This window comes from Lates calcarifer, linkage group LG20 (genome assembly GCF_001640805.2).
Source record: "Lates calcarifer isolate ASB-BC8 linkage group LG20, TLL_Latcal_v3, whole genome shotgun sequence".
In the NCBI taxonomy this organism is placed as follows: Eukaryota; Metazoa; Chordata; class Actinopteri; family Centropomidae; genus Lates; species Lates calcarifer.
This window is the reverse complement of record NC_066852.1, coordinates 4,535,429-4,561,288: the sequence shown is the minus strand read 5'-3', so window position 1 is coordinate 4,561,288 and position 25,860 is coordinate 4,535,429. Positions and strand designations below refer to the sequence as shown.

Below are 25,860 nucleotides of genomic sequence, written 5' to 3'. Positions count from 1 at the left end.
AAAACTTAGCTGTTCAATCCCAAGAAAAAGAAGAAGAAGAGAACAGCAGGTTTCAATTTGAGCTTGACAAAGACAGCATGTCCATGTGAGAACATAATGAAAAAATATTGATCATATAATGTACTTTTCTTCAGCACTTCAAAATAAGAAATAATAGCTGGTATTTCAAAGATGATAAACAGGCCATTATGTTATTCTACTTTGTATTTCAATTGGTTTTTAAAATAAAACATTTTCAGTCTGGGAATTCAGCAAGCTCCCTTTTATTATGGTTTATTATATCATTATTTAAAACATGTTCTATTCACTAAACAAAATATTAGCACCAATGCAAGAATCTCCGGCGTCTCATTTTCAGTACTGCAAGACCCATTTCAGAGGTATTTTCAGCAGAGTGCATGAGATAGCAGGATTGATCTGATGCTGAGATTGTAATTACCAACAGAAAAACAAGCTAGCTCTCTCCCCAGCATTCTCTCTTCCTCCTCTCGTCTGTATCTAAACAAGATAATGTCTTGTTTCTAACGTGACAATACCACAGCCTGTGCAAATCCTTCAGTGACCTCCCACACTGCTTTCAGACTTAAAATACAGCTGATGTCTGGGGAAAAATAAAATAGGACTGTTATTTACTTAATTATCTTTTCAATTCTCAAAACACAAAAGTTTGATTTTGTAAATCTTTTGAAAACCCTTTCCATGCCACATCAAATTAACACTGATGGGGTCATTTTTCTTGGGAGGAAAGTCTCCATTGTCACTATAGCATGACACTCCCACCACCATGCTTCCCTGTGGGGTAGTAGCCAGAGGATGAATAATGCCTGGTGTTCACCACAGTGTTTGGAGTTCTGCCCAAAGGGTCCAATTTTTGTCTAATCAGACCAGATAATCATTTTCCTCATGCTCTTGAGTTTGGCAAACTCCAAGCAAGCTGACATATACCTTTTACTGAAGGTGGTTTCCATCTCACCTATAAAGGCCTGACTGAATGGAGGCTGCTGAGATGGTTGTCTTTTCAGCGGGTTCTTTCATCTCTGAGGCTCTGTTAGCATAACTGTTGAGTTCTTGGTCACCTCCCTGACCATGACCTTTCTTGTCCCATTACTGGACAGCCAGAGTCCTGATGGTTCTAGACTTCTTTCATTTCACAATTATGAAGCTGGAAACACTTAATGCTTTAGAAATTGTTTTATACTCTTATCTTGGTCAACACCTGACCCTAATTTCATTATGGAGGTCTACAGAGAGTTCCTTGGACTTCGTGGCTTGGTTTTTGTTGTGACATGAAGTGTGAATTGTGGCACCAATTTACTACAAGTCAACTCCCATCAGGTTCTAGACATATCTCAAGGAAGAGGCTGCAGCTGATCATGGTGTCAGAGCAGAGGGACTGAATATTTCCACAAATGAAAGATTTCAGTTTTTGACAGAAATTTTACGGCTTATTCATGGCAATTTTATTCACCTCTGTGACACAATAAAGTGTGCAAAGAGTGAAGACGTCTGAATACTTTCTGAAGCCAGTGGATATTTAGAGTTAGTCCTGTCCTAGCTTAGTATTTATTTCAGTTTATACTTAAAATTCTATTTATTGTCAATTCTAAATAAATTACCTATGTGTGTATTTTATTTTACTGCTGTAACACTGCAATTTCAATTGTAGTTGATTGAATACATTCTGATTTATTGTTCAAGTCAAGTATTTCTATAGTTATTATTGAACTACACAGTAGTATCTAAAAGAAGTGGTGGGAGAAGCTTTTCAACTTAATGTGTGCAAGAAATTCTTTCATGCTTTCACTGTCACTGCCTGAATATCCCAATGAGTTTAGGCAGCTTAATTGCCCATTGAGCAGTCTGGATGTAGATTCTTCATGTACATTTGCAAATATTGCAAATATATTATCCATTTGTCCATTTAATACTACAGGCCCTGATGCTCATCAATGTAAACTAATAATGAATGAATGCAAATTAGCATCTAACATAAAGTCACGATGCAACTCCTGTTATTTCTGGAAAAATTAAAGGAGAGTGTGGAGGCTGCTGTATGATCCACTTTGGTACATTGAATAAATAACTTCATTTTCTATCAAATTACTATCCATACTATGTTAAATGCACATGTAAAATTTCTGTGTAAAAGTCTCCATTTTTATCAAAGCATTTTTTAAATATCAACTGCTAATGAAAACTGCATTCATTATTTTGGTTAGTATGTTAAGCCGATAACTCTACATATCACAAGCTCATGTTTCAAATGCTGTTACAAGGGGGTTGGTAATTTTTTGAATATTTTTAAAATATAAAATCTCAAACAGCTTGCAGCTTGAAATGTACAGGTGGGAATATGCAATTTCCCACTTTGAACAAGGTACAGCATTAGATCTGGTGGGTCCACTGCTCCTTATCCAATAAAGCAATTGTCTGACTGGGACAAGCCTGAAAGGAGGAGAGGAGGCACAGAGTGAGAGACAGAATATTGACAGCCAAGCTTCTACCTCTGGCTTGAGCTGGGAAACAGACAGAGCAAGCACCACACTAAAGCCACTTCTGTTTTATCCCCTTGATGGAAGCCTGTGACACAACTTTACAGATTCAGTGCAAAAGTGTCCAGCTCCAATAACTGGCTGCAGTAGAGGATCATATCTGAAAGGAGGATATGACTTTCCTGAGTTTAAAATGGGATTTTAGTAATGCAGATTTGCCCCTGCCACAGTTTTGCCTGTGTAGGATTTGATGTGAAGCCAAAATGATGCAGTGATTCATGTGAGCACGTAGGCGGGAGAGCCACTTAAGAGAAATCCTAATCACAAGCCTCCCCTCCGGCTTGCTGCGGGGGGTTTGTGGGGGATTTAAAATCACAACCACTTAGGAGTTACTGTTAATTAACTTTACAACTAACTTGCTTGGCTTAGTTAAGCACATGCAAACACCCCAACCCCACACACAGCCCACACAAAAACCCCACGAAACCCAAGGATCACAATTTTAGCTATAATTTTACGAGTGCCCCGTTAACTTTTAGACGGAAAATAGGAAATGTGACACGGAGAGCAGAAGCATGTAGCTCAGGCAGGAGTTAAAGGCTCTGTGTGCTCAGTGAGACAACCCACAAAGAAAGAAATTAAAGCCAGTGGAGACTGAATTTGAGTTGTATAAATTTAAAGTGGTCATGCTGAAATTGTCTCATGCTATTTATTTATTCATTTTTGTGTGTGTATATGTGTTATGTGGTGAGTAAATTAAATCTAAATGGATAATTGATTTTGAATTTGAATGCAATGCCTTAAAACTAAAAATTTAATTATTTTTTCAAATTTGGTTTCGTCGATTTACATGAACTGAAATGCTGATGTGTATGTGATATGATGTGTATATGTGAAAAAGTATATTTAAAGAAATCACTGGTAAACACCTCTTTAATCTCCAGTAACTGGCCTTAACATTGACATGCAAGGAAATTGTTGCTAGTTATATTAATCCATTATAAAGTAGAAGTGAAATCTATAGTAGGAGCAGAACTCCTTTGACTTCTACTTAATAGACCAAACATTAAGGGCTGTGGCGCAGAAGTAGCTGTCTGAACAGTGAAGGACAATGAAATTGCCTGGAACAGGGAAAAGTATTCTCAATAAATAGAGCCACATTAGACACTCTTCAAGACCAGCTCTTCAGAAGACAAGCATGAAGGCTTCCCTGTCATTACCTGATTGCAGGCTATCTGTTCTGACTTTGAGTTCTTAATGACGTCCTCCTTTTGCACAGGTTAGAGAATCTAAAAGGTCAAACATGTCTGGGTCTCAGCCTAATAATAAGCCTGTCTATCTTCAAGCACCAGTCCTGTCTCCTGCTTCCAAGGGCAATGGATGTGATCTTTTCTATCATTTTACAGGGTCAAAGCTAGATGAGCTTCCAACAGGCTACTTGTAAACCAAAATATCAGGAAGAAAAGGATAATTAACGGCACAATAACATAATATTGAGAATGTGTTTCCTTTTGAAAACTGGAATTTTCTTGTGGCACTTGATAGAGGGATGGGACATATAAAAGTGTTATCAGTGAGATATCAACAGTTTTACTTGATCAAGGGGTGATGGGAAAGATTTGGTCAAAGATAAAGTTTGTATTTACAGCTGCAGGTAAAAAATGAGACCACCACTAAATACTAGAGATGTGCATGAATAATCGTTTAGTCAATTAATCAGCGCGGCAAACATCGTCAACATCTATTTTTAAGAATCAACAAATTTTTATTTGACTTATTTTTAATTGGGTGGAGGTGGGAGGAAAGACGCGGAACTAATGTTTATGGTTCTGTTTCTGCCCAGTGCTAGCAAAAGACTGGAACAGACGTTGGCAGAAGAAGCAAATTATGGCACTTTGCCGAGGGTGGGTTGCTTAATGGTCTTCACAGGAGTTATTGTTTTAGTAGTTTCACGTTCAAAATCAGTTTAATAAGGGCCTGTGGGATGATAACCGAACTGCTGCTAACGTTAGCTCACGCTGTTTCTAGATGCTTAGCTTGTTTTTAGGTTAGGATTCCTTCAGTGTTCTTCATTCAGGAGGTTTTTACTGGGAGCTGAATTATCCACCAAGGCCTCATTGAATAAGTAGTAGTGTCATATTTAAAAAAATCAGTGTTTCGGGACGTTGAGAGGGGTTGTTTGCTCAGCTTGTTTCTCTGATAACTGACGATCCAGACGTCTGAAGACAAAAATCCTTCATCTGGTTTCAAATTAGAGTTGTAACATTATAAAAAGTGACAGTAACATGACTTGAAACATTCCGAATGCAGTCGGGTGAAAATGTTTTGATGTCCAGCCATCCGGCAGACAAACACTGTGGATTTATAATACCTAAACGCTCATGTGACGGCAAACGACAGGAACTAATTACAGATAGCTTTGGTAACTTAAATGATATCAGACGATATGCAACTGATGCATGGTCAGCTCTCACGTCTGAGTTTTATGTCACTGTCACCTACTCTTCCATGGACGGTGACTGGAAGATTTCAGGTTCTGTGCTCCAGACTCTCAGCACAGATGAGACACACTGCTGAAAACTAGTCTGAGGTGTGTTGTTGATGAGTGGAGCTTGGGAGGTAAAGTTAGTGCATCTGTACACTACACTGCAAAAAACATGACATGACAACATATTATTTTGGTTTGGGTGGAGAGCATATGTTAATTATGACAGTACGACTAATCAACTAATCAACTTAAATTGGCTTGATTAATCAACTAGTAATTAAAATGCCCATCCCTACTAAATACTACACACTGTACTGTTATCCAGGAAAAAGTGGCATTGTGATATGGAATACGAGGATACTCACAGTGAAGTAGATACACATGTACACTGTATGCTGAGAAATGGGAATTGGGCAAAAAAAAAAGTCATTCTCATTTGCTGTCACTTGTCAAGGAGTCCTACAGCATTTCATTGTTCTGTCACTACCTGCCATTCCCTGTCACACAAAGACTTACATGAGGGCCTGTGATGCATTTTTAACATTTTTTATGGCAATTTTGGCTTCATTTGATATCTGACAGCTGACTGTGACAGGAAACACTGGAGAAGATAGTACAGCCAGTGAAAATGTGGTTACAGTGTGTGCTTATAGCCCACTGGTTCACCTGGGTGTCCAAACAATTACTAATTAAACTTGAGTGAAACTACAGATTTTATCATATGCAAATAGCTGACAGGAAATTCATTTTCCTTTCTTGGTAGATGGACCATGTAGCAAAATCATGTTTTTGTTTGTTTGTTAATTGCTGAATTGATTTGGAATTCACAGTTTCCGTGCAGGTTGTGCTGCCAAATACCTTTAGCCTCGCAAGCAGCGTATGCAAGGTTGCAGTCTTCCAGAGATTACTCATTCTTATTAAAACACATGGATGTGAACCGTTTTCCTTGTGCAGAGGCAAGCTTATTGTAGGATAGAGATGCTTCACCATTAGATAAAGGCATTCAGAAATGGTGTAGAGCATTTATTGGTGTTTACCTGCCCTCTGAGGAGTAGAGATGACCTAAACCAAAGGTTTAACGTTTGTTGACCATGATATTGGTTTTCTTAGTGTAATACCCCACTTTGCTTTTGTGCCCCCCCCCCTTTTCTCTCTGCAGCTTTCTATAGTGAGGGGTGTTATTAGAAAAATACAGCAACAGTCCTAAAATAATAAAAAAGAGTTTTTCTCTCATTTTTTTTTTACAGGACTAGGTTGATCCGTGCACTGTTTACAAGAAATACATTTCCATGTATAATTTGTGAAAAAATTGCTATTGAACCCTGTTTCTTGCCTCCTAATTCCAGTAATTTTGTATAGATCACGCTGTCATACACTGCTTATTTCACTTTGAATGTATAAGTCTCCTGGGAAGCTAAATACAACACAAACACTAGGACTACAATAAGTGCAAATTTTATACAGTATTGATTTTAATGTTGCAATTTTTCCCCCATAAGAAAGCCTCATTTGAATTACCCACTTCTGTCAGTATGAAATCTGACAATGAGTCAGAGCAAACAAGCCCAAGGTTTATGAAAAAAAGAAGGCCTTAGCATCTCTTTGCATACTAATGGAAATATAATTTGCCTGTGCTTGTGGTACCTAGTTATAGAGCAAAAGGAACCCCTGTGAAAACAACTTCCAAGAGGCCCACCATCTGGTGGGAGAGATACAGCGTGTCAGGATTCTCAAAGAGGTGCGGTAGAAAATGCTATGAGACAGGAGTGATTCATTTCAGTCTCACACTTCTCAGAATTTCCTGATTTAGATATTATTTTAACCTCTTGGCTGCACCACCACAACAGTGTGTCAGCCTATTGATGATCCCAGTGTGGGCTTGCCTTATTTTAGAACACTGTGTACATACCAATGAACTTGTCCACCGTATCTGCTCTGCGTGGGAGTGCGTACACCGAGCCAGGAAAAGCGGCACAAAAAGCATGCAGGATGAGGATGCATTACACCATTTATGATAAGACCATGCGCCTCTCTGAATGGGTCTCAGCTGACAGTTGCTGATAGGGACACATAGGAGCACAAGCATATTGTGGGAGGGAATCAGACATGCTGAAACCTTTAGCCAATCAGCCTTAATACAGCGTCAAGCACCACAGCTATTACCATGAGAGCAAATAGGCCTCTGTCAATCCCCAGTATTGAGCTAGACAAGCACACAAAAGGCAAGGGCCTCAGCCTTTTTTCCTGTCTGGGACACTCAAGCAGAAAAAAATTATGGATGCCGTTGGCTGGTGTCCACCTTCCCAGAGGGCATTACCAATGCATGGCCTTCAGTATAGCCGCAGGGCAGCCTCAAGGATATGACTGTCCCAATCTGAGAAAGTTAGAATCTGATTCTGCATCAGCCATTTTCTAAGTTATTTTAAATATCCATGTGAATAAATTACTGGATCAGTTTGATATGCCCCCCCCTACTTTCAGAGAGAAATCCAGGGATTCCTTAAGAGAGTGGTGAGGAGACAGACAGGAGCTCTCACTTCCCTCATACCCACCACACTAGTCAGCAATATCATTATTGCACCTCTACAAAATAATCCCAGAATATTCTACTGGACAGTCAATATATATATATATATATATATATATATATATATATATATATATATATATATATATATATATATATATATATATCACGTGGAATTTGAGCAGTGATACATATATGCCCGCAGTGGTTCTGCTAAACTTATATATTATAGGGTCTGAAAATTGATTACCTAGTGTCTCTCACTCACCGGAGTTGTGTAATTCACAGCAAAAGTGGAAAATTGTATGATACTCTTTCACCAGAACAATGTTTAGATGTGTCTTCTCTGAAACAATTCAGTAAGAGCACAGACAGACGATAGAGAGAGCTGACTCTGCACTGGGATTGGGGTTAATTGTTGGAAAAGAAAAACATGTTCCACCCCCAAACTATTTCAGTTGTACTGCATCACAAGCAGTGAGCAGCAGCAGCAAAGATGGGAAATAGAGAGGGGATGACAGCCAACAGTTAAGACATTTGGATCTGAACCCAAAATTGTGCATGTATAATTTACAAAATTTCACAGTTTAGCTGTCTAAATATTGATAAATTAATGCTAAAAGTAGATACAAAAAATGTAACATGGTTTTTAGGAAATGAGCAAGACTAAAAAAATGAAATAATTTTCCACATAAAACAATGTACCATCCCACTGTGGATCTCAGTGCAGATCCATACTACTAAACATGAATTATACAAACACAATTCAGATCTGTGGAACAGGTTTAATCTCACTGAATGTGTGAAAGTGCAGAGACAGTGACAACTAATGTGTATAATGTAAAATGACCCTGAATGTGAATGCAGTAAAACATTCATATTAAACATTTGGGGAGTGTCATCCAAGGGTCACCTTAAAACTGTCCTGCCACAGTATTGTAATGAACTGAAAACATTTTTACATTTGTCACAGTGTTTCTAACACATGGATGTATTGGACATGTGATGCAGAGCAGCAAAAACCAGCAGGAAGTCATATAAACCCAGTGAGAGGAGCATTTCCTTTTAGTTGTCCAAAGCTGACACACCGATGTTGTGCCATGATAAGCATGCCTGCCTTGAAAAGCATCCTCTTGTGCGTTTGGCATTATTCTAACATTCAGCTTAACCAATCACTGCCATCACTGCAGCAGCACATCATCTAGAGTTTCAGCATCATTTGCTATTAATTTGTTTAGTATATTTCCAGGCTTCAACCAGTGCTGCTGTGGCAGCTAAAGCAGCAAGAGAGGGTCAGGAAGGGATAACTGTAGCTAATGAAGAGCAGGAGGACACCAGCCAAATAAATATGTTAATAAATATGTATATTTTTTTCTCATTACTGTGAGAAAAAAAATATACATATTTATTAATATATCACAAAAAAATGGATGACAAATAAATGTTTTAGTGCACTTAACAGTATTTATCAGCAGATAGCAGCATCTCCTTGTTTCTGAGCAAGAACACAAATTTGTAAACTTACATTTACTTACATTGTAAATAACTAAACAACATTAGTGCATACAGTACCCAGCAGCATCTGTTACTACCAATCAACATCTATTTAACACTAATGTATCATTCACTTGACTTGACTTGCCTCTGTTTGCTTGAGTAGATCTGCCTTCTGTATTCGGCAAATTATTTTAAATTTCAATGTTGACGAGTAATCAAAAAGAAAAACCTTTTGAAAACTTTTTAAAAAGATAAATAACAAGTTCTGGTTACTGCAGACATTTCTTGTTTATCAGCCTGACGAGGGCAGACATCGGCCGATCGTAATTATCTCAAAATGCCAAATACCAGCCCAATTAATCAGCCGACCTATATCTATTTCAGCTATTTATTTATTTGTCACCAAGTGCTTGGCAATTGAAATATCTGCAGTGGCACACCTTAAGGCCCCCCATACTTGTGCTTTAATAACTACATGAATTCTAGAAACAAAATGCTGAAAATACAGAATGAAATATTTTCCTCATCACCAGATGGAAAAGCATTGTTCACTTACAACATTATGTTCAAACTGCACTTTTTCTTACAAAATGTGCATAATATATAACCTAATATTATTATGTTTACCTCTTAACCTAAAATTATTATTTCAGTCAGCTGGTTGTCAGCTTTGAAAGACTTCTTTCTGTCTCTTTGCTTTGAATTGAACAGGAGGAACTTACATTTAAAGCGACATGCAACACTCAATATGAAGCTTCATTTGTAAAGCTACATTAACCTTTGCTGACCACAGTCAACAAGTAGCCCATTAGAGAGTTAGGCATCTATGAGCATGATATCTATGTGCAACATTAACATTTTGTTAAGTGATATCAGTTTCAATAGCAAGGCCATGAATACTTACAAAGAATTTATAGAAGTACAAATAATGATCCAAAATCCTCTCACACATTACAAGGGGTGAAGGTCAGTAGTTCTAAAACACTGACCACAAAGTCAAATACAAGTATGGCTTTTATGTAGCGCTTATTAACTCCATAAAAACCTATTAAGAACAAAGTGGCAACAGAGTATATCTGTTGTTCAGGGTAAACACAGAATCCAACCCCAACATCTCAGATTGTACATATTATGATAAAGAAAAACAATGAAAAAAAGGTATAGAGAAAATAAGAGCTGTGTTTCTGCTTAACTCTGACAGAAATGAATTCCAAAAATGAGCACAACATTATCATTAAATAAACAGGAGCTTTGCAGAAACGGAACTATTTCTTGACTGACGCAGTGACTTCCTGGAGTCTTTGCTGGTTACATGACCTTCATTCAACAACAAGATTCCAGAAAGTCACTGTGCCCAGTCAACAAAGAGTCCTGCTTGTCCTGCCTTTGCACAGAGCCAGGCTAGCTCTTTCCCCATTTCCTGTCTTTAGACTAAGCTGAGCTAAGCTAATCACCTGCTGGCTGTTGCTTTGTATATAGTGAGCAGATATGAGACTGGTGTTAATCTTATGATTTAGAGTATCCCTTTAACAACAGTTGGTGCCAGCTTCTCAGATCTGATGTTTTGCCGCTTTTCTTTTTATTCATTTCTTTGATTTCATTTTAGATTTATCTTTGAGTTGTGGCTATAGTAAACAAGAAATATGTAGAAAGCCGAGACGGGCACTTCAAACTGAAATAGAGTTCTGCAAGTGAGGAGGTTTTCAATTCATCAACACAAAGAAGAAATTAAGAAAGAAAACCTTTAAAAGTCAGATGTTCCTCATATCATTGCAGATGGCACCTACAGACATATTCTGTGTTTATATACTGTACAATAAACATGATGCCATGAGCCGAATACACACACATCTCTCTCATTAATTTGTCTGCATTCATGCTGTTCTTCTGCTCTCACTGTTAGCTGGTAAAACTTAATTAAGTTGTTAAGAAATGGAAAAGAGATTGGAGATTTGGGAAAGGAAGCATCCAGGTAAAACTGGGTATATGAGCACATGATGTGCAAACAACATACTCCAAAACAAAGAGATGAAAGAGAAGTCAGGCTGCAGGCAGGAGTTTTTTTTTATTGGTCTTCTGCTGCCTCTCAACAGATGGCTTCAGGTAACCCAGAGGAGTAGGTGGAGCAGTTGGAGGCCAATACCTGAGGCTGGATTTTAGATCACATCTGCTAAGGGGCCAAATATGCCAAGTCATCCATTTAGAGGAGACGACACAGCTCTCAGTTCTTGAGTGTGTCTTAAGCGATTATATGTGTGTTAATGTCTCCAAAGAATACATGGGTTGAGAGGGGTGTTTTGGGGGGTATGGCACTGTGGCCGTAACGATAGCTTTTGTTTAGAATATTTCCATTTAATATCTTCATGCAAAGAAAATGTGCAAAAATTCTTTAAAGCAAGTACACATGTTGTTTTTCAGCTCTGAGTCAATTACAAGCTGTGCTGGTTGCCTAATCAATAAAACCTGACTGTTGAAAGTCTGCCTTTGCTCTTAACATTCTGCACTGTAAAGCACTCTGATTTTCACAAATTGGATCTTTCACTTTGGGTTGGTTGGTTGGTTGGTTGGTTTGGTTTGTTTTTACAATACATTGAAACCTGGTTATTACAGTTTAGCATACATAGCACAATATCTGACTGAGAAGTTCATAACTGTAACAAATTTCTTTTTCTTCTGAAACTGATACAGTCATATTATTCAATATGATGATGACAATGGTGAAAAAATAATCAAACTCAAACACTCATAAGATCGAAAAAACAAACTTTTAAATAATTAGAATGCTTTGTCATTCAGATTTTTGACTGAAACATATATGACGTTCAGTGTGAAAACTGCCTTGTTTATCTGCAGAAATTATATCTGTTATTTGTGTGTGCTGTCTTAAATGGGTATTGCATGTAAGTCCCAAATGAACCAGAGTTCAGCTAAAGACTTCTTTGCACTGCAGCGGGTTTGTTTTTCAGCAGTCTTGACATAAGACATCTTGCATCAAAAGCCTAACTTCAGGTGCACTGACAATGATGCTGGATGAGAAGACGACTAGACTAGCACTACCAACTACTGTGCAGGAGAGCAGGTCACAACATATTACATGAGCTCATATAGAAGGGCAAAACCAAATATTTTAATGATGATGCAAAAAACCTCTTTTTCATTTATTGAAAATAAATGATTTGCAAATGCAGATTCCTAGGAGTATCTTAAATGTCATGTGTGCATATATACATTATAAGCTGGCCCCAAAGTTAACAATCTCACCAAATAAAGTAGCAAACATGCTTTTTATTTTTTCTGCCTGAAGTGAGCTTTCACTGTGAACACCAAGCTGTGATGATGTTGCTATAGCTGAAAGGTTTGTGGGTGAAAATAACAGGTTGGATCTAATATGAACCATGATGAAAGCTGGCTGTCACATCACGCCTCAGGTATGTAGCTGACGTTTTTACATCACTTACAGAACGACCAACAGACAGATAATTAACACATTACATTACATTAACGTGACTGAAGAGTAAGCCCTAGTAACATGTCAGTGCTACCATAAACATACAGAGGTTTATTTGTTTGTTCAAACCAGATGGACTTGACATTTATGTAAATTAGACATTTGTTCTCACCAAAACAAGCTCAAATGGTGGTGTATTCCAATAAAGTGGAAGGAAGCTATCGTGTATTGTGCACTGCTTTCATCTCTGCAGGCTCTGCCATTCAAAAGTCAGTTTTACATTAAACATAGCAGCAAACAGACAGCAGTGCTTATCATATGGCACAAAAAATGTATTTCACTTGGTATGCTGCTCACTAAAACAAAGACTAATTCACTAAACACAAAACATTTATGTCCAACATATAGCAGAATGCTGATGTGTGGGTCAAACACTCTGTAAGTCTAAAGGTTTCAAGCATCCAGGATATTTTTCCCCCGTGAGCACAATGATGATGATGAACACAATGGCAGAAAAAAAAATACTGCAGGAATTATTTTTCAGATGATTTAAATAATGTGTATTAGGGCTATGTGAAGTTTAGTACAACAGTTCCCATGAGTCTAATAACTCATGGGTGGTTGTATGTACTTTGTCGTGATTTATGCCATTTTTTTTGCTTCTCTGTAAATAGCTCAGTATGCACCTTGATGAAATTTCATGCAGTGGCCTTCAGTCTTCAATGACCAAAATCTTATTACATGTGCAAGTACTGTGCTATTATCTACCCCCCTGCAGGTAAATCCCAAATCATTTTGCTTCATCAAACTGAGATGCTGAAGATGAGAAATTAAAATGGATTTTCATGTTTCAGTGTTGTGTGATTCTGTCTCTAACTGCTAGCTGTCTATAAACCCAATAACTACTACAAGTCTTGTGGGGTAATGTATTATGTGCAATATTAAAAAAGTTAATAAAAACTGTGATGTTTAGGCTTTACTGTGCCGAATGATGTAAGTACAGGGTTTGATACTGAAAGGCTGTTTTTTGTGTTTGAGTTCAACACTTTTATATACAAGCAGAATTTTTATAGCATTGTAACTAATAATGGAGGCCAATCCAATATGCAATTTATGGTTAGGCTAGGTTGTTTTGCTATGTGTGCGATGATTCTGCAGGAAACAGTATAGTTGTATAGATGTTTCGACTGATGACATGAGGCCTGAGTGACATGTTGTATGTTCAGAGAATTACAGCAGAAGAGAATAATAACTGGGTTATACTACGAATCCCTTTGCTACATTCTAAACTAACAGCTGCTGATGCATGGTTGGTATGAGCAGGGAGGGTGGCATGTGTACAGCTGGCAGAGAGGCAGCAGTAGCTGTCCTCTGAGTTTGCTTTAGTTGTTTCATCTTTCGGTTGTTCTTTTTTAACAGTTGGACTGTTATGGCTATTCTAACAGCACACCAATTTGGAAATGTGGGATTCCTGCAGATTTGGAAAGTCACCAAAATTGCCTTTTATAAGCAAGGCTTGATCATTCAAGTTTATTTTCACACTGAGATCGTGCTTTGGGTTTTCAGGACAACAATAGTGGTCCCCAGATTCCAATATTGTGCAAGGGGAAAACAAAGTGATTTTTTTCCACTCTGGGACAAGGGTTTTTTGGCCTAAATGAATAATGTGTTATAGCAAGGCTACGAAAAAGGCTTAGCAGAAATCACAGCAATGGGATTTTGATTAATGAGAAACATTCATTTTTGTATTGACCATTTAAAAGACTATTAAGATTGCCACTCAAGCGTTGAACATTAATTATAAGTCAGGCCTACATAAGCTTCCATGAAATTTAATGAGCATTGTAAAGTCTAAAGTAATGCAAAGAGCTTTATAGAGAATCAGGTTGTAAATGAAGTCCTGAAACAACAGTCATATTAAACTTTCCCTGCCAAGTTGGTTTTCAGTGCACATACTAATGATATCCTCTTCTATTTTTCTCTGGGAAAAAATGTAGTCATGAAAAATGTATTTAAAAAATGTTATTCATATGCTCACTGCTCACAATTTTCAGAAATATTGGGAAATTACTGACTCATAACTCTCATTGCATATAACCAGTCATTATAACAAATAAAACACATTTTGTTTTAATAATTAAGACCTTTCCCAAGACTGGAGAGTGCGGTTTGTGGCATCTAGGGCATTTAAAAAAAAAAAATGAAAAAAACCTCAAACTTCGTTACCTTTCACTGATGTGAAACCAGATATGGTCCCCTGACATTATACGTATAATCATGTCATCATTAAGCAAACTGAATCAGGGCAGTTGCAGCACAGTCAGGTACATTAAACCTGCTGCTGGTCATCAATGATGCTTTACCACCAGGAAGCCCAAAAAGACTGAAAGCTGCACATTCACTGAACTCCATGCATTCGCTCTAATCAACCTTTTAAATGGCATCAGGGTTCATCGTAGACAGCTGCTGCTGATCTGATTGCAATTAAAAAGCCACTTTAGTGCAGATTCTCAGACACAACACACCGGTCCAGATAGCAAGAAGCAACATTTCTTAGATAGTTGGGGATGGAAGATCATCTAGTCACTCCGTCTGCCACGTGCTTTGTTTCTTCAGCTGAATCGCTCAAAACTAAAACATGACTGTCATAACAATCCATGATGTGGAAAATCCTGGTTAAATATTCATGAGTTCACATATCCTGACGTGGATCTGCTAATTCATGCACTTGTGTACAACAAATCGAGACACAAACCTTCGTAAGCCTCATAACTCCTCTCTGCTGTCTCTGTTATCAGCTCTTTGTGACACTGTGAGAGCCCGTAAGTCCTTTTTAACTTATATCAGCTGTATCGATCTATTAACTTTGCATTCATCAATCACAAGGTTAGAGGAGTGATTCAGATAACATCAGCACACTCTGTCCTCCCCCAGTGGGAAATCTGGAATTATGTCACCCTTGTTTATAGAAGTCACATATCATCTCAGTAGACACACAGAAACAAAAGTGAGATGATGGAATGATTGTTGCTCACTGTTATGGAGGTGGTCAAACAACTTTACAGCTCAACTATGAGGTTTTTCAGGAGGAGGGAAAATAAATGACAAGTACGTACGTAAGATTCCTGCTCCCAGGAGACTCACCTGTTTCCTATTAACACTCTCCCAGATTCTACCACAAAAGCTTTTGCCAAAGGGCTTCCAACCCAATCAATGATAGCGCTAATTGAAATATTATCTCATGTGTTTCACACAAATGCCCAGGCAAGCCCCCAATAATTACACACAGATTATTCCACAGACCATGTGCTTGCTAACCACTAACTCAGCCATCTGCTCCAAAATTGCAACCATACCGCTGCACTAGTTAAGTGCCCCAACTGTGAGACGCCTCCCTGCTGTTAATGCATGAGGGCAGGCCAAGTTTCAAGTGGCGTCCTTATCACAGTGTCAATGTCAAGGATCTGGGCAGGTGATGGTGTATGATTGATGTGGGTATCTACTGCCTGCCCACCTAAATTATACATCTGTTTCCCTCCCTTGAGATTTCAAATCAGATAAAAAAGAACATATGGAAGATTTAGAGGAGTAACTCAGGCTGTAAATGCTCCCGAAAGCCTGGGAAGGCTCCACAATCAAGTAGGTAAGAAACAGTAGCAGGAACAGGTTGATTGTATCTGTAGTGCAGGCAGGAGAGGGATATTCAGTGCACACTAGAGGAAGCTATTACACATTCTAGACACAAGAACTACAGGTAAGCTGATTACAATGCAGACAATGGAATTTCCCTTATCATGGCAAGGTCACTCTGAACAGGAAAAAAAACAAAAAAAGGAAACAAAAGACTAATTAGAGTCAGATAACAAGACAGAGAGCTTTTGTTCATCATAGAGTTCATGTTGGGGATATAATTCATTATTTATACTGTACCCCTTTGGTCCCGCACAATAAACTGTTGTTTCAACTTATTTCATTATCCTCTGGCTACTCAGCTTAGGATGCTTCCTTTCAGGATCCTAAATAGCTTCCAAAATACCAAGTTTCCATATGCAGCTCCAAAACACTAGAACTCCCACAGTGCAAGCATCAGCTATGGCTTCAGTCAGAAACACAATAACAGTGGCTCCAGTGTCCAGTTGCCAAATACTATTCTACTGAATTTTGACAGTTCAGAAACAGGCAATGACATTCAATACTCAGGCCTGACAAAACAAGGAAATGTTTTAAAAATGCCCTCTATGACATGCAATGCAAAGTAGTGTGACTCCTGTTTGTATTGTAAAATTCACTGTGGTTCCTCTGTAACTCTTTTAAATTTGTCTTCATAGCTTTTATAGTTCTTCAGTTCTGAATGAAAAAAAAGACACATTTAGATTTGTCAGGTCACATGATTCATGAGTTTCAAAACCACAAAAATAATGTGCTCCAGAGATGCATCAGCTATAAATTACTATTTGGTAGTCCCCACCAAAATACTCTACAGACATGAGACATACTGTAACACAAATACACTGTCCCACTGCAACCTTTAGAATGAATTTACCCTTCACTCACACAAAAAGACATGCTGGCAAAAAATAATACTAATACTAATACTACACTTGAGCAAATAAAATCTGGATTTTGCTTTGGCTTGCTAATGCTGCACTAATTTGACAGTTATTAATTTTATTTGATTCATTTTAGAGGTCACAGCATCAGTCAAAAGAATGTACAAGCTGCCAAATCACTCCTTAACTTGCTGCTGCATGTAGTACTGTAACCATTCCATAAATAATGAGCCTAATAAACAAGAATAACCTGAGAAGTGCTTGGGAACTTGGAATCTTTGCCTCTCACTGATTTCCTCTTTAGTTCCTGTAAACTGCTCTGAAATTTTGTTCCTTTGTGTCAAAAGTCCAAAAGAGTTTGAAACACTGAGAGTTTCACATAACTCTGCTGAGAAGCCTTTGGCATTCCCTCACCCCAGAGGACATATATATGCACATCCAACAGTGTTTCTGTAAAGCTGCTCATAGAGAAACAAACAGTGCAAAGTGCGAGCTGTGAGTTCCTCGAGGAGGCAGCATTCCTCAGACACGACAACCTGGTGAATGGACACAGTCTGAAGTCACTATCCCTGTTGCTTATTAATCAGGCCTCCCTGGCAAGGTCCCCTGTGGCCACCAAGTCACATGACCACTTCACTGGGACTTGGCGAACTATGTGGGGGAGGAAAAGCTTCTCAAGCTTAGCCTTTATTTTTGTGCAACTGTAGATTTTGCTACTGCGTGATGACGCTGCATTATTTGATATCCAGGAAGTGAAAGTGAAGCCATATGCAAGCTAAGGACTTTATTCAGCACCTATAGTATGAAAAATAAACAAAAATCTGATTCAGACAGCATTTTCTGCCAATGACACATGGGACTGTCTATCTGCATTTCAAATATCAACATTTCAGAAGTTTCTTCTACGTGTGGGCCTTTTGTCACGTCATACATTAAGAGGGAAAGGTAGAGTATGCAGTCATACTCTAATTATATTCAAAAAATGTGTTTTTCTCAGCATCTCTTGAGATTAGTTATTTTCCCTCTTTGCTACATTATCAATTCCATGCACAATGCAGCCTCAGTTCTGAACGCCTTCAGTGAAATTCCAGCACTGCAAATTGATTGTTGACCAAAACTAAGTATGAGTAAATCAATCAGTCTTCCATTAAACTCTTACAACAAACTTTCTCCAACCCAGAAATGATCCATTTATGATATGAAACTGTGAAAATACCAAACACAGACACAAATACTGAATACAGAAATAGAATGCAACGTGGAAATTGCTTCCCACCACAGGAATGAAAAGACAACTGGATAACAATTACCTCCAATTTGCAATTTGCCTTTTCAGAAAACAAATAGTGTGTCTTGTTGTTTCCATGACACAGGCGAAGTGGCAATTTCACATCTGTGGAGTAACAATTCTCAGTTATAGACACTCATCATCTCATAATGTGTCTAATTTCCTTAATATTGTATTGGAAAGGAAAGCACCATGAAGTTCAATTGAAAAAACACATCCAAGGCAACCTCTTGACTCAGCTATGGAACAACAGGAAAAAAAATACTTGAGAAGAATAAAAATAGCTGTTGGTGATCAACCTTTCATTTCTGGGTCCATTTTGTTGCTTCATCCTATATTTTAAGTCCAGATATTTTCAACTTAATACCAATTTTACCTGTAACAGCAGACTCAATAGACCAGAATGCAATGCAACCATGAGACAGTTTGTATTTTGCGTACAGGGAGCATCACAAAAAACTCTCTTGCTCATTTCCATCACTATTTGTTCTATCTACCTTTAAATATTTAAGTTTTATTTATATAGGTAGACAGAGGTCTACCTGTGTGAGGTCTGTAGTTGTCTGAATTCAAAATTCACATTGCACTGTGCAATAGCCTATTGCTTGTTTTGTAACACTCTTTTTTCAGCTTTTTTCAACCCAAATTACCACCAGAAAAAAAAAAAAAGAAAAACATCAGCAGTACTACTGAAGCATCCATCACTTCAATCACACAGAGTGAAACCATTTTGCCAAGCCAAAAAGTAAAACTCTGATCACTGACTGATCAGTACAGATACAAATGAGTTCAGAAAATACAGACAGAAGGAGACTTGTGTGATAGTAGTGATTGTACTAGTGGAAGCACGTCTGCTCTGTGAAGGCACTGCGTGTCTATTCTACAGAGTAGTTTAGGTAATGCTAAACTGCATTGCATTTGAATTATTTTGAGGAGATTACTTGTTTGATCTCATTCATTCAGATTTGATTGTTTTAGTGACGGCTGACGACATGCACACTGTTGCTCACAGCTGTATGCAACAGGTTCCTGCCAGTCTCTGGAGGGCATTCAGCGAAGGAAAGTAAATCACTATTTCACGTAAAGGTAGATGAGGAAAGTTCAAGAAAAGTGCATCAGAAAGATACATTCCAGTGCATCATGTGCTTCATATTGAAATACATACATGAACATATCCGGGGTGAACTCTTGCCTTCCAGCTAGGATGCACCTGGCTTTAATGGTATCTCACAGCCAATTTTCATTTATAACATTTTGATACCACGCCACTGTACACAGATGGTGATATCTACCTGCCATTGTCAGCCATCTGCCTGCTCTGCCCATACACTGTGCAGCATGACTTTATGCAGACTGTGCACCAGGGAGATGGACACGAACATGGTCATTTTTTACATCAACAGCTCTGCCTCTTTTTCCTTGAGATCCCTGCAGAATAGCTGTGGCTCTGTGATAAGAAGAGAACACACTCTACCCATCAACAATGATCTCAATGTCTTTAACAAAAGGCTGCATACAACAAGCACACTATGGCTCCCTTACCACCACCCCTATCCATCTCTGCTCTCTCAGCTGGTCATCCAATAACAGCTGTTGCTCCAAAATTTCGATCTAACCAGCTATAATTCTCGTCTTTGGCTGACACAGGCTGATGGAGGAAGGACAAGGGCACAATACACAGGCCTGCGAGGGTCGTGTCCAGAAAAAAAAACTCAAGAGTTTGTGCTGCATCCTGGCAACACAGCCAGCACTGTCTTCTCCCAACCCCATACAGAGAAAAAGGGAGGGAAGCAGCCCTCTTAGACAATGAGGCTGCCTCATTACCAGTGTTTATCTTCAGCTGGATTAATACTCCAGAAAGAAATGCTCTTCTTTTCTTTGTCAGGAAAAGAACACATTCTGCTTCTTTTGGGACAGTCTGATTGTGGAATGTTTTTGCTGCATTTTAGTTTTCTTTAGTTTTTTTGTTTGTTTTTTTTTCTTGATTTTTTTTCACAAATTTGTTTCCTCCATGCAAAAACACCCACTGATGTCAGTGCCTGATTGCTTACCACCTACCCTTCACATGTCGGAGTCTGCTCATTTTGTTCTCATGGACGATGATCAACTGTTGGGGTTCAGATCCTACCTGCTTTCAAGAAATATTCTAACGCTACTTGTATACTCAATCCACGGATAGAAACAGTATGAACAGCTGCAGCAAAGTAAAAGGTACTCTACTGCTTCACCTCACAGAAAACACAGGAAAGGTCTGTACAACTCGTAGAAGGCACACACTCCTCGCACCACTGCTTTTGTTCATGTATGTCTCTGGTGTCATGTGTGAATCATCTGTCACGGCTAATGCATACAACTGTTGGTGCCAAGTATATTAGAAGCAGGCACTGTGAAGCTGACCTTGACACATTCACACATATGTTCCCAGTTCACATGAGAAAGCCAAAGGACAGCGTGACACTATGATATACTGTGCATGATGTTGATCGTCTCCTGAAAATGAATGAAAGAAAAACAGGCATGGTGCAAAAAAATCATCAACTGGAAACTGAACTGATCTTCATTTTAGACAATGCCTCACAACCTCTGTTCAGTGAGCTGACACAGCCCCACAGCAAATTTAGCCTGCGGCTCATCCCCTTGAGGTGTACTGAGAAGAGCTTCAAGCACTTGCTCGTGTCGACTAGCATCCAGATGTACAGTGTTTGCTGCCACAGTGGCTCCAGCCTCAGCCAGCCAACTAGGAGAGCGCTTCAACCCAGGCGCTTCTTACTGTCTCCATCAATCGGTCCGGATTGTTTTTCTCTGCCCCTGTGATCTGCCGTGCTCTCTACATCCACCCAAACCAGCCTGGTTCTGACCTGCAGGGTCTTTCTGCATATCTGTATATGAGCCAAAATACCTTCTTTTTTTTTTCCTCTCATGAACAGTGACAATGTATACAAGCTGCATCAATGTCCGATTATAATCAGATCAGATCATAGGAGGAGATATTTTTACAACTAACAGCTATTTTAAAAACAGAGACACAGTCTTGTATGTTTAAACAGTCACGACAGCATAGAGCTAAGATTGATACAAGGGTTTGAACTCGGTAATGGAAAATTACTCAAAATCGTTATTTACAGAACAGGAAACATGAATTTTTAACATGACTGGTGCTGGGTTCTGACAGCTGGTTCCATGTTGGATCATATCCCTGGTTTGAAAATTTCCTAAAAGCAGAGCTTAAGAATCTCTTGACAAACATTTCATCTCTTCTCTCTTATTGGCAAAATGTTATTTACAAAACATTCAGGCAACATTAGCAAGTTTCTCATTTTTTCCCCTACTGCTGACTGTCACTTTCACCTGTTGAGATGACAAACATTGCTGGCAGTGTCACTGACCTTCAGCAATTTAAGTCCTCACCTCAGCTAAAATGATGCACATGTGAACCCATGACATCACTGTTGGTTGTGGTTACAGGTGCATAACACCTTAGTGACATAAGGTGAGTAACACACCTAAAGGCCAAAATGAAACTTTTTGCCATTGTCTGGTCACTCTATACAAGCTGGTGTCTGTGCAGCTGGATCGTTTGTTTGCACAAGAAACCTCTCTCTAGATGAGTCATCCTGACCGAATCAGACCACAAGTGAAAACTATAATTCACATGAGTATACTATATAATGTGATTGCTAGAACTACGAACAAATTAGAAAAAATATTTGGGTTCAGTAAGTGATTTGATAATGCTGCAGTATCCAATCACAACGCTAAAGATGAGTGTAGGAGTCAAACATAGCCTTTATAATGAGAGCTGGTGATACAGTCATACTCCACATACCTCTGCTCACATGTAAATCTGCCTATTTTGATTCAATCGTTTATCACTCACCATATGCTCTTTGGTTCTGTTTACTTGTTATTTTATCAAAAATGCTCAATATTTGCCTTGTCTCTTATCTGTGTCCAATTCTGTTGCTGCAATGACCCAATTTCCCCATGGGGACCATTTAAGTTTCACCTAATCTAATCAAACACATCTCTGCTTCTGCAACAGATCTGCTGATATGCAAATGTCTTCAGCACAATTTTGATGCTGTCTGGAGAATGGATTGGACTTGAAATGGGGGTGGTGGGGGTGGTGTATTAAAAGCAGACATTTTTAATAGTGCGGCGATGTGACACAAAACGCTGTCTCCCTGGCTGCATGTTTCACTGGTAATTTGTGTATTTTTTTAAATGCTGTCAGGTAAGCAGAGGTTTTCTTTCAGTTGAAAATACCTCTTGCCTGCAAAATAATGACTACACTACTTTGTAACATAAGTAATGATATATGGTGTTGACAGTGACAGTATGTGCTGCATTTCATTAAGTGGGTTTAAAACAAGCTCTCTCTGGTCTACTAAATCACACAGACTGAGTCACTTGATTAATTCCATATTTTTCTCACCACTGACACATCTCAAATACATAATTAGGTTGAAAAGTGCAAAGAGTCTGCGGCCCAGTTTTTTAGAGTTTTATATGCTAAAAGAGTGTGCCACGTAACATTATCAGAGTTTCAGTTTAGCAGTGTAGCTCATCGTATTCAGTGCAAACCTCTTTCCGCACAGCTGAAGGCAGAATGAAAATACAGGAATAAAAACAATTCTATGACATTTTGAAGTCAGCATACTTTAATGAGAAAATATACAGAATTATCAAGTAAACCTGTGACCTTATCACTACTTTCAACATTAAGTTTTGTAACTCCCATGCATAATAATTTTAGTTCTTCATGCAGAAATCTTTGGTTGCTCTGTTTTATTGTGCGGGAGTCTGACTTGTCGCAGACTGAGTAGGACTGTGGTTCTGGAGAGCAGTATTTTGTGCATTTATAAAGAGCAAAGAGGGTGCTGGCCAAATAAAATATGTTGAGGTTTAAAAAGCTGATCAGGAAAAACAGCCCTCCGTATATCCTACAGTCACTGATTCCTCCACTTTATTTGTCTGTTCACTCATTTATTTATTTAACTGTTTACCTCTGCCTCCAGGGGTCATTATCAAAGGAGGGTTTATTAGCATTAATCTCTCCTTGAGTCCCTATTTTATAGTGTAGCTTACCGAAGATGGAGCTAGAATACACAATACACAATAGGCTGATTAAGGCTGATAATGTGTTCATTTTTCTTAAGTGGGTTTTACTAGCATGTTTGCCTCTGTGCCACAATCTACTTATTAAACAGGATTTTTAATGTCAGATGTAAACAAGGTCAGAAAGACTGAGTTCCTTCACAGCTCTCCCTGCCAAGAGCAACGAACTCTTGCCTGCCCGGAGAATACATGGCTTAACTTGGATGACCTGAGCACGCAGTCAATATGGATTAAGAACTAATGCTTAATCAACTTTGCAGCAAAGACCTCCCGTCCGGAAGATTTACCATGCGTCTAGATGATCCGCGGGCAGCAGGAGCCACAAGCGCAAAAAAAGGACAATTGCACAGTGCAGGTGCATTAAAGTAAATAGCGGTGTGACTGAAGGCTATACAGACAGAATGATGAACAACACATTAGTCCCTTTTTTTTCCAGATGTAAAAATGCACCGTTAGCATTAGGATATTGCTGAGAATGACCTCAACAGGATAAAACTTTCACAGAAGAGACGAGGCTGCAGCCTAATATAACTGGTGTAAAAATACATTCAAAGCACACGCTGATACTTAGAGTCAAGCCACTGGCCCCAAGACAGCTCAACTGTACTTCACTAATCGCTTAATTTAAGCTGCGGCTTAGATGGCAAGCATCCTGATGTCATATATAGACTGTCCGCGACATGCAAAATGCACTTCAAACAGTCACATCTCAACAGAGTCAGAGACAGCGATAACAAGTGCTCCAAGGATAAAATCCATCACTTACCTTGCTCCATCAGCAGGATGGTCATCCCGACCAGCATAGCCCAGTACAGAGGATTCTTCATGTTTATCGATCTGTTTGTCTGCTGTGGGATGTTGTCTGGGGGGGGGGAATTAGCCCGTGAGTCTCTGAAAATCCCGAAAAGTGCTTTTCTTCAAGTCCCCGGTTTTCCTGTCTGACTGTAAAGCATCCACCAACGCAGCGCTCAACAAAGTCCCTCCTTCAACTGAGAGGTTATTGGCAGCGCCGCTACAGGCAAGCTAGCGCTAACGAACACCACCACAGCCGGTGTGGATGTTTTCAAGTAAAGCGAACTCAGTGGCGTCCAGACGCTCGTGTGGACTGCGGGTAATAGCGGCTCTTTTAATTTAAAAGGAAAATCCTCCCACTTCCTGTCCTGACCCGGTTGTATGTACCTAGCTTAAAGTGGCTGTTAACGGCGACTTCTTGTGGAGGCGCTGCCGTCCCGCAGTCTTCAGCATTTCACTGATGGGAACCAGCTCATGTAACTCACTGACCGTGGGTTATTTGTCTTCATACAAAAATATTAAGTTCGAGCAAAAAGAGAGCGAATTTCTGCGTGACACAGGATCTTCGTGTAGGCTTCATCTCAGGGTTTTTTTTGTTGTTGTTTGTTGTTGTCAGTTTCCTCGCGCCGCAGCCTATATTACAGTTTATTAGCAGGGCTAATTTTAACATGCAACAAGTAGAGCAAGGATTTTCAGCCTATTTCTAGGCTAGATTCACATCTTCAGGCTCAAACTGTCAAATGAGACAAACTGAGAATGGATCATTTCTGGATTAAACTGATCAGTGTTGTTTCAGTTTAATAGGTGACAAACCAAACAGATTGGATACCAATGTAGTGATCATTGACTCCATCGCTGGACTTGCTGATGTCTGACTTTAAGTCAATTTATTATCAGTTGCAGCAGAGCATCCAGGACTGAACATGAGAGAAAATAAAATAAAAAGTCATATAATTTTGTATGCACCTTTGCACAAACCTCCTGCACTCCAAAATTACTCAAGATCTAGATCCAATGCCCCAGTCTCAGAATTGACACTGAAAGCAAATAGCAATACCCTATACCTAAGCAAGAAATTCTGCCCTTTATTTACGCCCTTCATTTTTGCTGAACTCAAAATGTTAATAACAAGTAAAACTTCTTATGACAGCTATGAAGGATGGCAGAGGGAAACAAAGACTAACAGCTGATTGTTTTCAGTTCATCGTTATCAGTGCCCACAAAATAAAGATTCTGAGCTCATCCTTGAATTAACCTGTCAGAAAGTATCTGAGTCTGTAATACAGTAGAAATAGTTTGCAGAGACTGTTTGACAAACGCAGTCCATCAATTCCTACAGTCAAGTGAATTAAAACTAACATTTTGTTTTCTTTCTCTAATCATGCCATTTATATGCTCCATTCAATACATCACACCTCTAACATTTTTTAACAAGCACTACTTTCCTTATTTTAGGTTCAGATCAGTTGGTACAGTATGTCATCAGTTAAATAAAACTAAAACACTAACTTTTTAACAGTTCTGTTTTAGATGTCACTGCATGTCACAGCGTTCAATGAGTTGATGTTTATTTAAATGAGTGCAATAAAGATAGATTGATGAGCAAAAATGGCAGCACCCATTCAAAATGTTTAATCTCTAATTCTGGCCAGAGTTGACT

At 38.8% G+C, this 25,860-nt stretch overlaps 1 protein-coding gene across 1 annotated transcript in view; it reads right to left on the bottom strand.

The window, feature by feature from the left end:
* The window catches only part of ntm (neurotrimin), a 361,132-nt gene extending 336,553 nt beyond the window's left edge, over positions 1-24,579 (bottom strand). The window contains exon 1 of the mRNA XM_018692119.2: positions 24,175-24,579. Coding sequence (XP_018547635.1) covers positions 24,175-24,235 — 61 coding nt within the window. The 5' untranslated portion in view covers positions 24,236-24,579. The remainder of the gene's footprint in view (positions 1-24,174) is intronic.
* Between the last annotated feature and the right edge of the window lie 1,281 nt (positions 24,580-25,860).